General features: G+C 40.6%; 1 protein-coding gene across 1 annotated transcript; it reads left to right on the top strand.

Moving 5' to 3' along the window:
• The first annotated feature begins 1997 nt into the window (after positions 1–1997).
• Positions 1998–12551, top strand: elovl5 (ELOVL fatty acid elongase 5). The gene is made up of 7 exons (XM_067235617.1): positions 1998–2055; positions 4429–4616; positions 9511–9588; positions 10085–10256; positions 11613–11737; positions 12185–12319; positions 12420–12551. Exons 1-7 carry the CDS (start codon positions 1998–2000, stop codon positions 12549–12551), a joined length of 888 nt encoding a protein of 295 aa, XP_067091718.1.
• The last annotated feature ends 455 nt before the right edge of the window (positions 12552–13006 follow it).

Genomic DNA, 13006 nt, shown 5'->3' with positions numbered 1-13006 from the left:
AAGTGCTTTATTCAAAAACGTAATTCATTGTTGTGTTTTTATTTGGCTACACAAACTGGAATAGTGATGGACATAATAATTATAATTCAGAGGGTTCAATCGGTCTTTACAATTAGGATCTTAATCTCAGAAATGTTTTTTATTTTATTTTAAGTATAGGTTGACAATGGGCACGAATCTTAAAAAAAAGAAAAGAAACCTGGACCGTTCAAATAGGAGAATGTTGTTGGCTATACTGTAAAGTAAGAGGCTACATTAGACTTTGTGCATAATGGCCATGGGGTAATTTTTGATTCAGACCTCTGTTGGGTCACTTTAACCGCGCATGCAGGGAATATGCCAACGTTCCTCCCACAATTTCCACCGACATTCTAGGCTACACATTAGTGCTGGAAACGGGCAGCCAAGGTTACGCATCCTCTAAAGGTAGGCACCGATTTTAATGATATATTTCTGATGTTATTATGAAGAACATTATGCTTTATGTTTTCACTATTGACGTTTCTCAAAGGTTTGTATGATTACACGACTTGGGCTTCGGTTTGTATTTTTATTTATAATGCCGCGCTTGTGTAGCCAAAAAGCGCACAGCAAAGTAGGATGCTGAGTCGGGTGACCTCTATGATGCGAATGATTGTAATGTTTATGCTCTAATTTTTTAAGAACTGTGATAACATTTCTTGGTTATCATACAAATTAATTTGAAATAAAAGTCGACCATTGAACTCCCACTTTTCATCATAATATAGCCGAACTCAATAATAACGATGAACAACACACTAGATTATGCCAGACCCAAGACCATTCACACGCTTCTTTCATGCAATACGTATTTCAGGAAAGAAGCGTGTGAATGGTCTAGGGTCTGGCATAATCTAGTTACAGTGTAGTACTACACTGTAACTTTTCGGATGAGGAAAGCGAACCTAACGTTGATAATTGCTTGAAAAAGTTAAGCCAAAAGTCTATTATGGACTCGTCAGTCCGGGTAGCCTATAGTGCACCAAGGCCGGCTTGCCCTAGTTGCATTGTGGAGTTTTTTGTCTCACCTCACCCACCAGTAACTTTTCGCCGTTTCAATGTCAAAGAGTTGATCCTCACCTGAATCGTTTTCCCTGAACCTGTACCTTTACAAACGCTAGACTTGAACCTATATTTTTTGTTAATCATCAACCCGGGAACATATGGCCCACTTTCGATGGGCAGTCAGTCATGCCACTAAAATGTTAATTCATTTGAGTTCAGTATGATTTTGTGAAATCTGATCGGTTGTGATGCCATTCTCACCTGTTCCCGTTGGTCCCTTCATGGATGGAATGACGTATGTATGTATGTATGTATGTATGTATGTATGTATGTATGTATGTATGTATGTATGTATGTATGTATGTATGTATGTATGTATGTATGTATGTATGTATGTATGTATGTATGTATGTATGTATGTATACATGTATGTATGTATACATATATATAGACAGACAGATAGATACATACATAGAAAGATCTTTGGATTAGCTAAATCAGTGATCAGCATGACGTCATAGCTTTGATTGAGCTTGAATTTCCCTTTAACTTGTCTCTAGTCTGTGCATGTGTTAAAATGGACATAGGCCTAGCCTACATATATTGTAAACATTCTTAAACTGACAGTCTCCATCATACTAAAGATGTGGCACTGTAGTGATTTACCATATCTGTGCTGCACCATATATTTTCAGCAGTATTACAGTTGAACTCTGGACCATTGTGGTAACGAGTTGCAAGAAGGCTTTAAAAAAATTTTCAAAGCTTTTTGTGTTGACTGCTGTACGTCCATTGCTACTGTTAGCATTCCTAATTAATAAGGTCTATGCTGATATCAGATGACATCATATAAATAGATAAGTGATATCAAATGACCTCATATTTCTGTGACAAGGTTCAAAGTACTTGACATATAAAGCAATTTGTCTCTTCGGATTCTCAAACCTCTCATTTGTCTGCTCAGGTCAGAGATGGAGACAATCAATCATAAAGTAAATACGTATATAGACTCATGGATGGGTCCCAGGGGTATGTATATGAATGATGATCTATCTTTTAAGTTCATTGTTGTACTGTAAAGTATCCTGCACTGTAAAATTACTGTTATGTCTTCTTTAGTTAAGGTTATGGCACACAGGTGCATATTATGTCTAAATCTACCATTAGCCATATGCTAATGTGTGGCCATACAGTGTATCTGAATCTACGTTTGTAGGGATTGTGTATGCATATATATATATATATATATATATATATATATGGAGCTACAGCGTATGTATATATATACATACAGTTAGGTCCATAAGTATTTGGACATTGACACCATTTTCATCAATTTGGCTCTGTATACCACCACAATGGATTTGAAATGAAACAATCAAGATGTGCTTTAAGTGCAGACTTTCAGCTTTAATTTCAGGGTATTTACATCCAAATCAGTTGAACGGTGTAGGAATTACAACACATTTTATATGTGGCCCCCCCCTTTTTAAGGGACCAAAAATAATTGGACAAACTAACATAATCATAAATCTAATTGTCACTTAATACTTGGTTGCAAATCCTTTGCAGTCAATGACAGCCTGAAGTCTGGAACCCATAGACATCACCAGACGCTGGGTTTCGTCCCTGGTGATGCTCTGCCAGGCCTCTACTGCAACTGTCTTCAGTTCCTGCTTGTTCTTGGGGCATTTTCCCTTCAGTTTTGTCTTTAGCAAGTGAAATGCATGCTCAATTGGATTTAGGTCAGGTGATTGACTTGGCCATTGCAGAACATTCCACTTCTTTGCCTTAAAAAACTCTTTGGTTGCTTTCGCAGTATGCTTCGGGTCATTGTCCATCCGCACTGTGAAGCGCCCTCCTATGAGTTCTGAAGCATTTGGCTGAATCTGAGCAGATAATATTGCCCGAAACACTTCAGAATTCATCCTACTGCTTTTGTCAGCAGTCACATCATCGATAAATACAAGGGAACCAGTTCCATTGGCAGCCATACATGCCCACGCCATAACACTACCTCCACCATGCTTCACTGATGAAGTGGTATGCTTTGGATCATGAGCAGTTCCTTCCCTTCTCCATACTCTTCTCTTCCCATCATTCTGGTACAAGTTGATCTTGGTCTCATCTGTCCATAGGATGTTGTTCCAGAACTGTACAGGCTCTTTTAGATGTTTTTTGGCAAACTCTAATCTGGTCTTCCTGTTTTTGAGACTCACCAATGGTTTACATCTTGTGGTGAACCCTCTGTGTTTACTCTGGTGAAGTCTTCTCTTAATTGTTGACTTTGACACAGATACGCCTACCTCCTGGAGAGTGTTCTTGATCTGGCCAACTGTTGTGAAGGGGTTTTTCTTCACCAGGGAAAGAATTCTTCTGTCATCCACCACAGTTGTTTTCCGTGGTCTTCCGGGTCTTTTGGTGTTGCTGAGCTCACCAGTGCGTTCTTTCTTTTTAAGAATGTACCAAACAGTTGATTTGGCCACACCTAATGTTTTTGCTATCTCTCTGATAGGTTTGTTTTGATTTTTCAGCCTAACGATGGCTTGCTTCACTGATGGTGACAGCTCTTTGGACTTCATATTGAGAGTTGACAGCAACAGATTCCAAACACAAATACCATACTTGAAATTAACTCTAGACCTTTTATCTGCTCCTTGTCAATGAAATAACGAACTCCCTTTATGAGGGAATAACATACACCTGGCCATGGAACAGCTGAGCAGCCAATTGTCCAATTACTTTTGGTCCCTTAAAAAGGGGGGGGGCACATATAAAATGTATTGTAATTCCTACACCGTTCACCTGATTTGGATGTAAATACCCTGAAATTAAAGCTGAAAGTCTGCACTTAAAGCACATCTTGATTGTTTCATTTCAAATCCATTGTGGTGGTATACAGAGCCAAAATGATGAAAATTGTGTCAATGTCCAAATACTTATGGACCTAACTGTATACTGTATATATGGAGCTACAATCCCTACATACATATTATCCCTACATATATCATATATATGTATATTTTATACAAAATAACTATATACATATATATTTATCTTCAGTGAAGCATCAACTTGCTTCACAGCAGCCTCAGGTTACATATGCCTGTGCAGTGGAATGCTCCGGTACTTTTTGCACCTCTCTGATTCTAACACAACCTTTCTAGGAGTTTAGCAAACACCCCGCTGCTTCTCCTTGTCTCTGTAACGTATGATATCCAAAACATACCTGCAATGTGGCCACTGGATATTCCTCTCTGTCTAGTAGACCTACTGCCTTCTATGAAAGGAGCTACTGTAAATATGTGTGAAAAAGTCAAGGGAATTATCCATCTATATTCCACTGTGCTCTTTCTCTTTCTCTGTTTCCCACTCACTCTCTTTCTCTCTGTCTTTTTTCAGATGAGAGGGTGCGGGGATGGTTGTTACTGGACAACTATACTCCAACCTTTGCACTGACTGTCATGTACCTGCTGATCGTGTGGATGGGGCCCAAATTCATGAGCCACAGGCAGCCATTCTCCTGCAGGGGCGTCATGGTGGTCTACAATCTGGGACTCACAGTCCTCTCCTTCTACATGTTCTATGAGGTTCGAAACAACATCATCATAATTCATTCTTTCTTCTTTGTTTTCATCTGATCAGACTTGCCTGAGCCAAAATCTTATTTTTCAATTACTTTGTGCAAATGCTGTAAAGGCAAAGCACAATGGAATCAATAATGGTCCCCAAAAATCAAACTCTGCAGGCAGGCATACCCAAGGCAGACTCAAGTACACCGCAGACAGACCCAAGCCAATGCTCAAAGTTTTTAACCGATCAGGCTGGACCCTGATCCTGGATCAGTGTGAGACACTGTAAAAATACCGTGTGCTGAAAATACCATGTGCTGGCCATGACTTGATTGATAGAAAAGTGATGATGCAAAGATACATCAGCAGATTTGTTTATTGTGCTGTATAATTCTATGAGGAATGGGATAATCTTTGTCAGATTAGACACCAACCAGCAGTGACTTCTGGCGTCTTGCACCGAAAACCAGCCTGGTAGATACACAATGCTATTGGGGAGTGGGTAGGGAACAGCTGCAGTCTAACAGAATCATTGTGTCAACTGTCAAATCCCTCATACTTTTTGCACTGTAATCAGCAGGCGAGAGCATTTGATCTCTATTGTTGTTCTTGCTATTAAAATAGTTTTAGATATCAGATAGTAGTTTACATTTTTAAAATGGTTTATTTAATGCTTTCTATTGTATTTGTCTCAACCTTTTGACTGCAGTGCATTAGTTGTATATTTTAAGGATCCATCTGTTTTCTACTAGGTGGTTGGGTGTGGTGGAGGGGTAGTCTGTTGATGGCATTACAGTAATGCAGGTGTAAAAAATAAATGCCTGATCTATACTTTTCTTTTTACAATCATTAGTAATCATGTAGCAGGTACTTCTGAATGGGATAGCTATTCATTGACAGGATATTTTCTTCTTCTGAAGTCCCAGGATGTATATAATGTTGACTCATTTCCAATCTGTGACTAAATGGACTCATCTCCTCACAACTGTATTGTGTAACCTTTCATTGGATTGGCTGTGCTTTCTCGGCGTGATTCTCTGACCTGTGTGCCCTTGCCACAAAGTAAACTCTTGTTTGCCTTAAATCAAAGTACAAAGCCATCGTTTGTCACCTGTCCAGAGCACATGGAAACCAGCTTGTAATATGAAAGATTAGCTTCATTGTGTCCTTAATGGGGCATTTGAAAAATTGAAGAATAAAGAATGTGTTCTGGCTGGCCAGATTGTATTTCTTGCAGTAAATACAGGCTAGCATTAATATAAGGCCGTCATTTTATTTAAACATAGATCTTTGTTTCTCTACACAACTTGGTTAGTTAATAGGAATGAGAATGTTCTTGCTCTTAGGCTAACTAGAAACTATTTATTTGCTGGACATGCAGGCAGGGTTTGAGTCAGGGGCGAATCTAGGTTCCCACTTTTGGGGGGGCTAAGCCCCTAGATAAAACCTATTATGTTTCCTGTGACCCAGCAAAACTAGGGGGGTCTGGGGGCATGTTCCCCCAGAAGACATTTTGGAAAATATCCTTTTAAATAGTGTCCTCTAGTGGGTTTTAGGAAGATAAATTAACAAATTTAGATTACCCCTTGTGCTGCCTTCGGGTCACATGACCCAAAGGTTCACAATGAACCATCGTTGTGTTTACCCAATTTTACCCAATACAAAAACAAATACATAGCATTTTCTTTTAACCTTCGCAATGTGGGGGGTCTGAGACAGCCCGATGGTTAAAAGAAAATGCTTCACTTTGTTTTTGTATGCGGTAAAGTTGTCACAATACGACGGTGGGTCACAATGACTGATGGGTCAGAATGACCCGAAGATAACACAAGGGTTAAAATCTTTAAAATCTCCTGGTGTCCTCTGGCGTATCTAGCCCCCCCAAAATAGGGATAGATACGCCCTTGGTTTGAGTCTTTACAAATGTCTCGAATCAGCATTGTTTAAGCCAGAATTTACATCCCTGACATCTCCCAATTTTGTAGTAGTTGAGAAACTGAAAAGACAATGGATTAAAACAGTCACAAGTTTTTAAGCGAATCAATTGTTTAGCTGAAGTTGAGTGAAGTACTAAGTTAATGTTTATTTGAAGTATGACGTATACATTTACATTTATTCATTTAGCAGACGCTTTTATCCAAAGCAACTTCCAAGAGAGAGCTTTACAAAAGAGCATAGGTCACTGATCATAACAACGAGATAGCCCCAAAACATTGCGAGTAGCCAAACATGAAGCATACATTGTGAAAAGCAACTAAGTGCTAATGGGGAGAGCCATAAGAGCATGTAGTTAAACAAGTTACAAATTAAACAACATGAACCTCAAAAGTGCAAGAGTGTACCTGTAGAAAAAAGCAAGCAACAATAATATAATATAATTCACAGCGAGTACAAGAAGTTAAATCAGTTACAGCTAACCAACAAGAGCAACAAATCCCTCAGTAAGAGTCATTGTGTTCCTGGAGGAAGCTAACATCAGGTCCAGCATATCATCATAAGTACCGTTGTACTCCCAGAACAAGTGCGTCTTAAGCCTTTTCTTGAAGGTGGGGAGACAGTCGGTGTCTCTGATGGTGGTGGGGAGTTGATTCCACCATTGGGGGGCCAGACAGGAGAAGAGCTTGGGTTGGGAGCGGGCGCTCTTGAGAGGTGGGACCACCAGACAGTTGTCAGAAGACGACCGTAGGTGGCGGGTGGTGGTGTAAGGCTGGAGGAGAGACTTGATGTAGTTGGGAGCAGTCCCGTTCACTGCTCGGAAGGTCAGTACCAGGGTCTTGAATCTGATAAGTGCCATGATGGGTAGCCAGTAGAGGGAGATGAGGAGCGGGGTAACATGGGAGCGTCTGGGTATATTGAAGACCAGGCGGGCCGCTGCGTTCTGAATCCTCTGGAGAGGGCGGGTTGCGCATGCTGGGAGACCGGCGAGCAGGGAGTTGCAGTAGTCCAACTTGGATATGACAAGTGCTTGGACTAGCTGGATGCTAGCAGGACTAGCATCCTGATCTTCCGGATGTTGTAGAGGGTGAATCTAAACGACCGGGAGACCGCAGCAATGTGGGCAGGGAGGGAGAGCTTGTCATCCATGGTAACCCCGAGGTTCCTGGCAGAGGATGAAGGGATCAACGTTGCAGATCCCAGATAATAAAAATCTACACCAACGTAATAAATCGATACAAACAAAACCAACATCGTCACACAAACATAAGACAATAACTCAAAACCATCTGGACATGTATCAGGTGGGATCAGAAGTAGCACGCGCCCAAACAGCGTATCACCAGTTCTGATTGCCATACTGCTCCATCCAACATAACTCAAAGACAATTCCATCCAGCTCCAGCTAGAATTCTACAATGGAACCGGAGAATCCAGTAGACACCAGCACTACCCAGCTGATGGTCCTGGACTCCCAAGAACATCCAACAGACCATTTTATAGCACACAGTTCTCAAAAGTCATTGGTCCATCCACAATCATAATACCGGCATGCAGCTGTCCCATGTCTCTTCTGTCATTGGCTCACTCCCTAAAAGAATACAATCATTCCATACAATCAGAGTTTAAACAACAGTCCTTCAGACCAACTGTCCCAAAGCTTCTTCCCCCCAGGTAATAAAACACCTAAACTGGAAGTCTCCAAGTCAGGCAGTCATAAAACTCCAGAAGTTGACCATCCAAAACGGTCAACTGTCCTTTGTGGGGTCACCCTCAGAAATAGTTCATACAGATAACCATCTGACCTACTATAAACAATCCCCCAACAATTGCTAACACTTTACAACCTCTCAATCTTCTACAAACTCAGCTCAATTATCTCCCCTTCCTGCAGACAACATAAGTTGATGTTTCTTATCAATGAACCACATTTAAAACACATTAATTGAACATACATCCTAAAATTCCATTACACTTGTCAGCAGTATAAATTGGTAATAACAAAACAGCTTGAATAACACTTATTGTTAAAGCCTAACACAGATTAATATATATATATAATAAAACAATGGGATTTCTGCTGTATTCAGGTGCACTACTTTTCATAGAGACTGTTATGTTTGATTTGTCCTCTGCAAGGGATTACACAGTTGAGTAGCGGAGCACATCTGCCAGGGCCTGGCCTGGCCCTACTCTCCCCATCCTCCCCTGTCCTGCCCATGCACAGGGCCCCCCTGCTTTTACAACCAGAGGATAATCCCCCCGTATACCTCTAAGTCATCAGAATAATTAGCTCTGGAAAGGCCCCATTTTCACATCCTGTTCCAGAAGATGTCCAGTCCTGGTCCAAACATTTACAGAATGTGTATGCACTGATTTATATCAAAACAACAGATTGGGGGATTGGGTCAAATTCAAGATGGGGGACCTTGACCATGATTTTTCCCCAGGTGCAAACAGAACTCATCAACCATATGACATCATTTTAGTGAATTAGATAGGACCTTATATATCTGCTATGGCCAATAAAAGCAGAGCTATTTTATTCCCAAATTTGATTGTGTGAACAAGGACTCCATTGAAATATTGCGGCAGCAGTGGTCGGAATGAAATACTGACGGTGCTTCACAACAATTAACAATGCAGGATCACTATGTAATACAGCTACAATTGACTTGTGACTGGAATTCAGGATTGTGAAGGAACGTCTTCAAACACAAAAACAAGCCCCTAAAAGTATTGATTCAAAATTACAAACTCTAAGCCTCTAGTGGACAAAACTATCAAATAAATATCTTTGAGTAAATTTAAGGTCATACTATGATGCTTCGTGGAGTAAAGGTTAATGTAACTAATATGTAGTGTGAGGTAGGGCTGTGAGTGTGTGAGTGTGTGTGTGTGTGTGTGTGTGTGTGTGTGGATGGAGGGGGGGGAGAAAGAGATTCACCCTTGCCTGATTCACCTTGTTTGTCCTCAGTTGGTGACTGCTGTATGGCAAGGTAGCTACAATGTATACTGCCAAGACTCACACAGTGCTGGAGAAGCAGATAACAAGGTAAGGTACTCAAACTGGACTTCTTTGAATCCGGTTGTAATACAGTTTTTACTAAATTGTTACTGCGGTCCTGGTTTATCTTTACAGATTATTAACTCCAGAACAAAATCACTGTAAACTCCACTGATGCAATTTATGACAGCCAGTACCTGCAAATCCTGGCATATAAGCCTCTGAGCCAGACAGTCTATTTAATCTGTGCTGTCATCATGGTGACTTGTTTTTATGTTCTGGGGCAACATTGGACGATAAGGACACTCGCTCATTCACTATTCTCCTGTGATTAAAACTTCTACAAATGTGGTATTTATTTTAACTGAAACATCAAGAGCGTTATGTTACAGACAAGTGTTACTTAATACATATTGAGATGTGACCTTTTATGGGGAACAATGATTTACAGTGTTTCAGCTAATCTGAAATGATTTACAGTGTTTCAGCTAATCTGAAATCTTGGCTGCAGTATCTCAGTGTCCTTTTTTTCTCATACTTTCAGGTCATGAACGTTCTCTGGTGGTACTACTTCTCCAAACTCATCGAGTTCATGGACACCTTCTTCTTCATCCTCCGAAACAACAACCATCAGATCACATTCCTGCACATCTACCACCATGCCAGCATGCTCAACATCTGGTGGTTTGTTATGAACTGGGTGCCCTGTGGTCACTGTGAGTGTTTATACCCCAACTGCACCATTAGACGCCACAGTGATGGCTAGACTTGGTCTTCAAAACAACTCCCCTTCTGAGTCCACAAACAAACAGTGGCTGGCTATACCAGCGGCTGTGGCTCAGGGGGTAGAGAGGGTTGTCTGTTAATCGCAAGGTTGGCGGTTCGATCCCCGACTCCTCCTAGGTCATGTGCCGAAGTATCCTTGAGCAAGACTCTGAACCCAGAGGTGCTCCCGATTGGCAGGCCGGCGCCTTGCATGGTAGCTCGCTGCCGTCGGTATGTGTGAGTGAGAGTATGAATGGGTGAATAAGAGGCAAACATTGTAAAGCGCTTTGAGTGCCGCTAAGGTAGAAAAGCGCTATATAAATGCAGTCCATTTACCATTTACCATACCAGATGAATAACTTTGATCCACTAAAGCCAGACCCACTGAGACTGGAAAGGTTTTTAATGTAATATAAACTCAAGTTTAAAAGTAGTCTCTATTATAAATTTAACCCTTGTGTTATCTTCGGGTCATTCTGACCCATCAGTCATTGTGACCCACCGTCGTATTGCGACAGATTTACCGCATACAAAGACAAAGTGAAGCATTTTCTTTTAACAGCTAGGCTGTCTCAGACCCCCCACATTGCAAAGGTTAAAAGAAAATTATTTTAATTTGTTTTTGTATTGGGTAAAATTGGGTAAACACAACGATGGTTCGTTATGAACCTTTGGGTCATGTGACCCGAAGGCAGCACGAGGGTTAAAAGAACCATGGAAACCAGTAGGTTATAAATCTGCAGTACAGTATTTCCAGACAATGCTTTAGCATTCTTTGATTTCACAGTATGTTTGTCTTGAAGAGTTTGGTGTTTATATTCTCTCACCTTGCCTTAATTGCTTTCTTGTGAGCCCTAGCTTCAGCATTTTCTATGTAACCCTCAGGGCCTGACAGGATAACTACATTTACATTTAGTCATTTAGCAGACGCGCTTATCCAGAGCGACTTACAGTAAGTACAGGGACATTCCCCCCGAGGCAAGTAGGGTGAAGTGCCTTGCGCAAGGACACAACGTTTTTTGCACTACTGGGAATCGAACCGGCAACCTTCTGATTAATAGCCCGATTCCCTAACCGCTCAGCCATCTGACCCCCCCTAACTGGAAAAAAACACCTCAGTAGCTGTTTGTGCTACCAAGGTGTCATCACTACTTTTTAATATCTTGAATACAACTTAATGTCTTCTTAAAGGCAGTTGTTAGATAGACTGGTGGTATGGAACGAAATATCATTCATCTCCAGAATCACCAGCAACATATTATTTTGACACTGTCACTGACTCTCCTGGTGTCCTCTGTCATTCCCAGCGTACTTTGGTGCCTGTCTGAACAGCTTCATCCACGTCCTGATGTATTCCTATTACGGGCTGTCCTCTATTCCGGCCTTGAGGCCATTCCTCTGGTGGAAGAGATACATCACTCAGGGCCAGCTGGTGAGTTTTACTTCTCAAATAGAAACCATTACAAACTACGAGAGTACTGAAAGATAAAATTGTAGATCTGTGGACGTTAGGTGTTAATTGGGATTAGGTGCGATTGTTATGCATTGTCATGGTGGTACAAACCTGTACATATGTCAATATAACTTCAAGTATATTTGCCATTTATAACAACTACATGAATTTGGGAATTCTTGGTTCTGCTTCTCTTGACAGTTTCCTATTGTAGATGTCAATTCTTCATGGTTCTAAATCTCAATTTTTACACACATATGTTCTTACAGACTTACAAACAATGTACTTTGGCTAGGAAATATTTCCTTCCCTATCCATTTAAGGTATTTTAGGCATTGGATCAATGGTACTTATTTATGCATACTTGTGTGTGCTTGCGTGTAAAACAAACAATTCATTTACTACCAATTGTGTTTTTCCCTCAAGGTACAGTTCTTTTTAACCGTATCCCAGACAGCCTGTGCAGTAGTATGGCCCTGTGGGTTCCCAATCCGCTGGCTGTACTTCCAGATGGGCTACATGGTCACTCTAATCATACTCTTCTCAAACTTCTATATTGAGGTGAGCAAATGCTAAAGTCTCTTACAAATCACAAAGGAGAGGAGACTTGTCAGTGATGCCTTTGCATGCCTGAACCTGTGTGGTGTGTGTGTGGTTTCAGACATACAAGAAGCGTAGTGTGTCACTAAAGAAGAATGAATACCAGAACGGGTCTGCTTCTCCTACAAATGGACATGCAAATGGAGTTTCCACCATAGAAACAATTACACACAGGAAACTGAGGGCGGACTGAAGTAGCTTGAGTAATCCCACGGTCATTACTGTCTATTATAGCGTATTATCACTAGGGGTGATGTAGGATTTCTCAACAGGATATATCTAGTATATTCTAGTCTAATATATTCACAAAAGACAAAAAAAAGGCCATAGCCATGTTTATCTTTAGAGAGAATCCTGCAATATTTTGCACACTAGTTTTCATTCATATTGAATCAAAGGTTAGTTCAACAATAGACAGTAGGATACCTTCAATAGAAAACCCAGTTTAAACACAGTTTTAATGTAGAAAATGTATGCCATGTTCATATGCAAACATAATATTACATGAAACAACAGTATTTGAGGTTTGAAAGTACTTGAACGTATATGTTTGATTATATTAAGGTATGGCACTTGAACTACTATTGATTAGGTCTTCCTAGGTCAAATACCTATAAATTATTTTTGATTTGACTGAATTTCCATATT

This window comes from Osmerus mordax, chromosome 5 (assembly GCF_038355195.1).
Source record: "Osmerus mordax isolate fOsmMor3 chromosome 5, fOsmMor3.pri, whole genome shotgun sequence".
Lineage (NCBI taxonomy): Eukaryota > Metazoa > Chordata > Actinopteri > Osmeriformes > Osmeridae > Osmerus > Osmerus mordax.
Note: the sequence above shows the minus strand (reverse complement) of the source record. Positions and strands in the feature narration are given on the sequence as shown.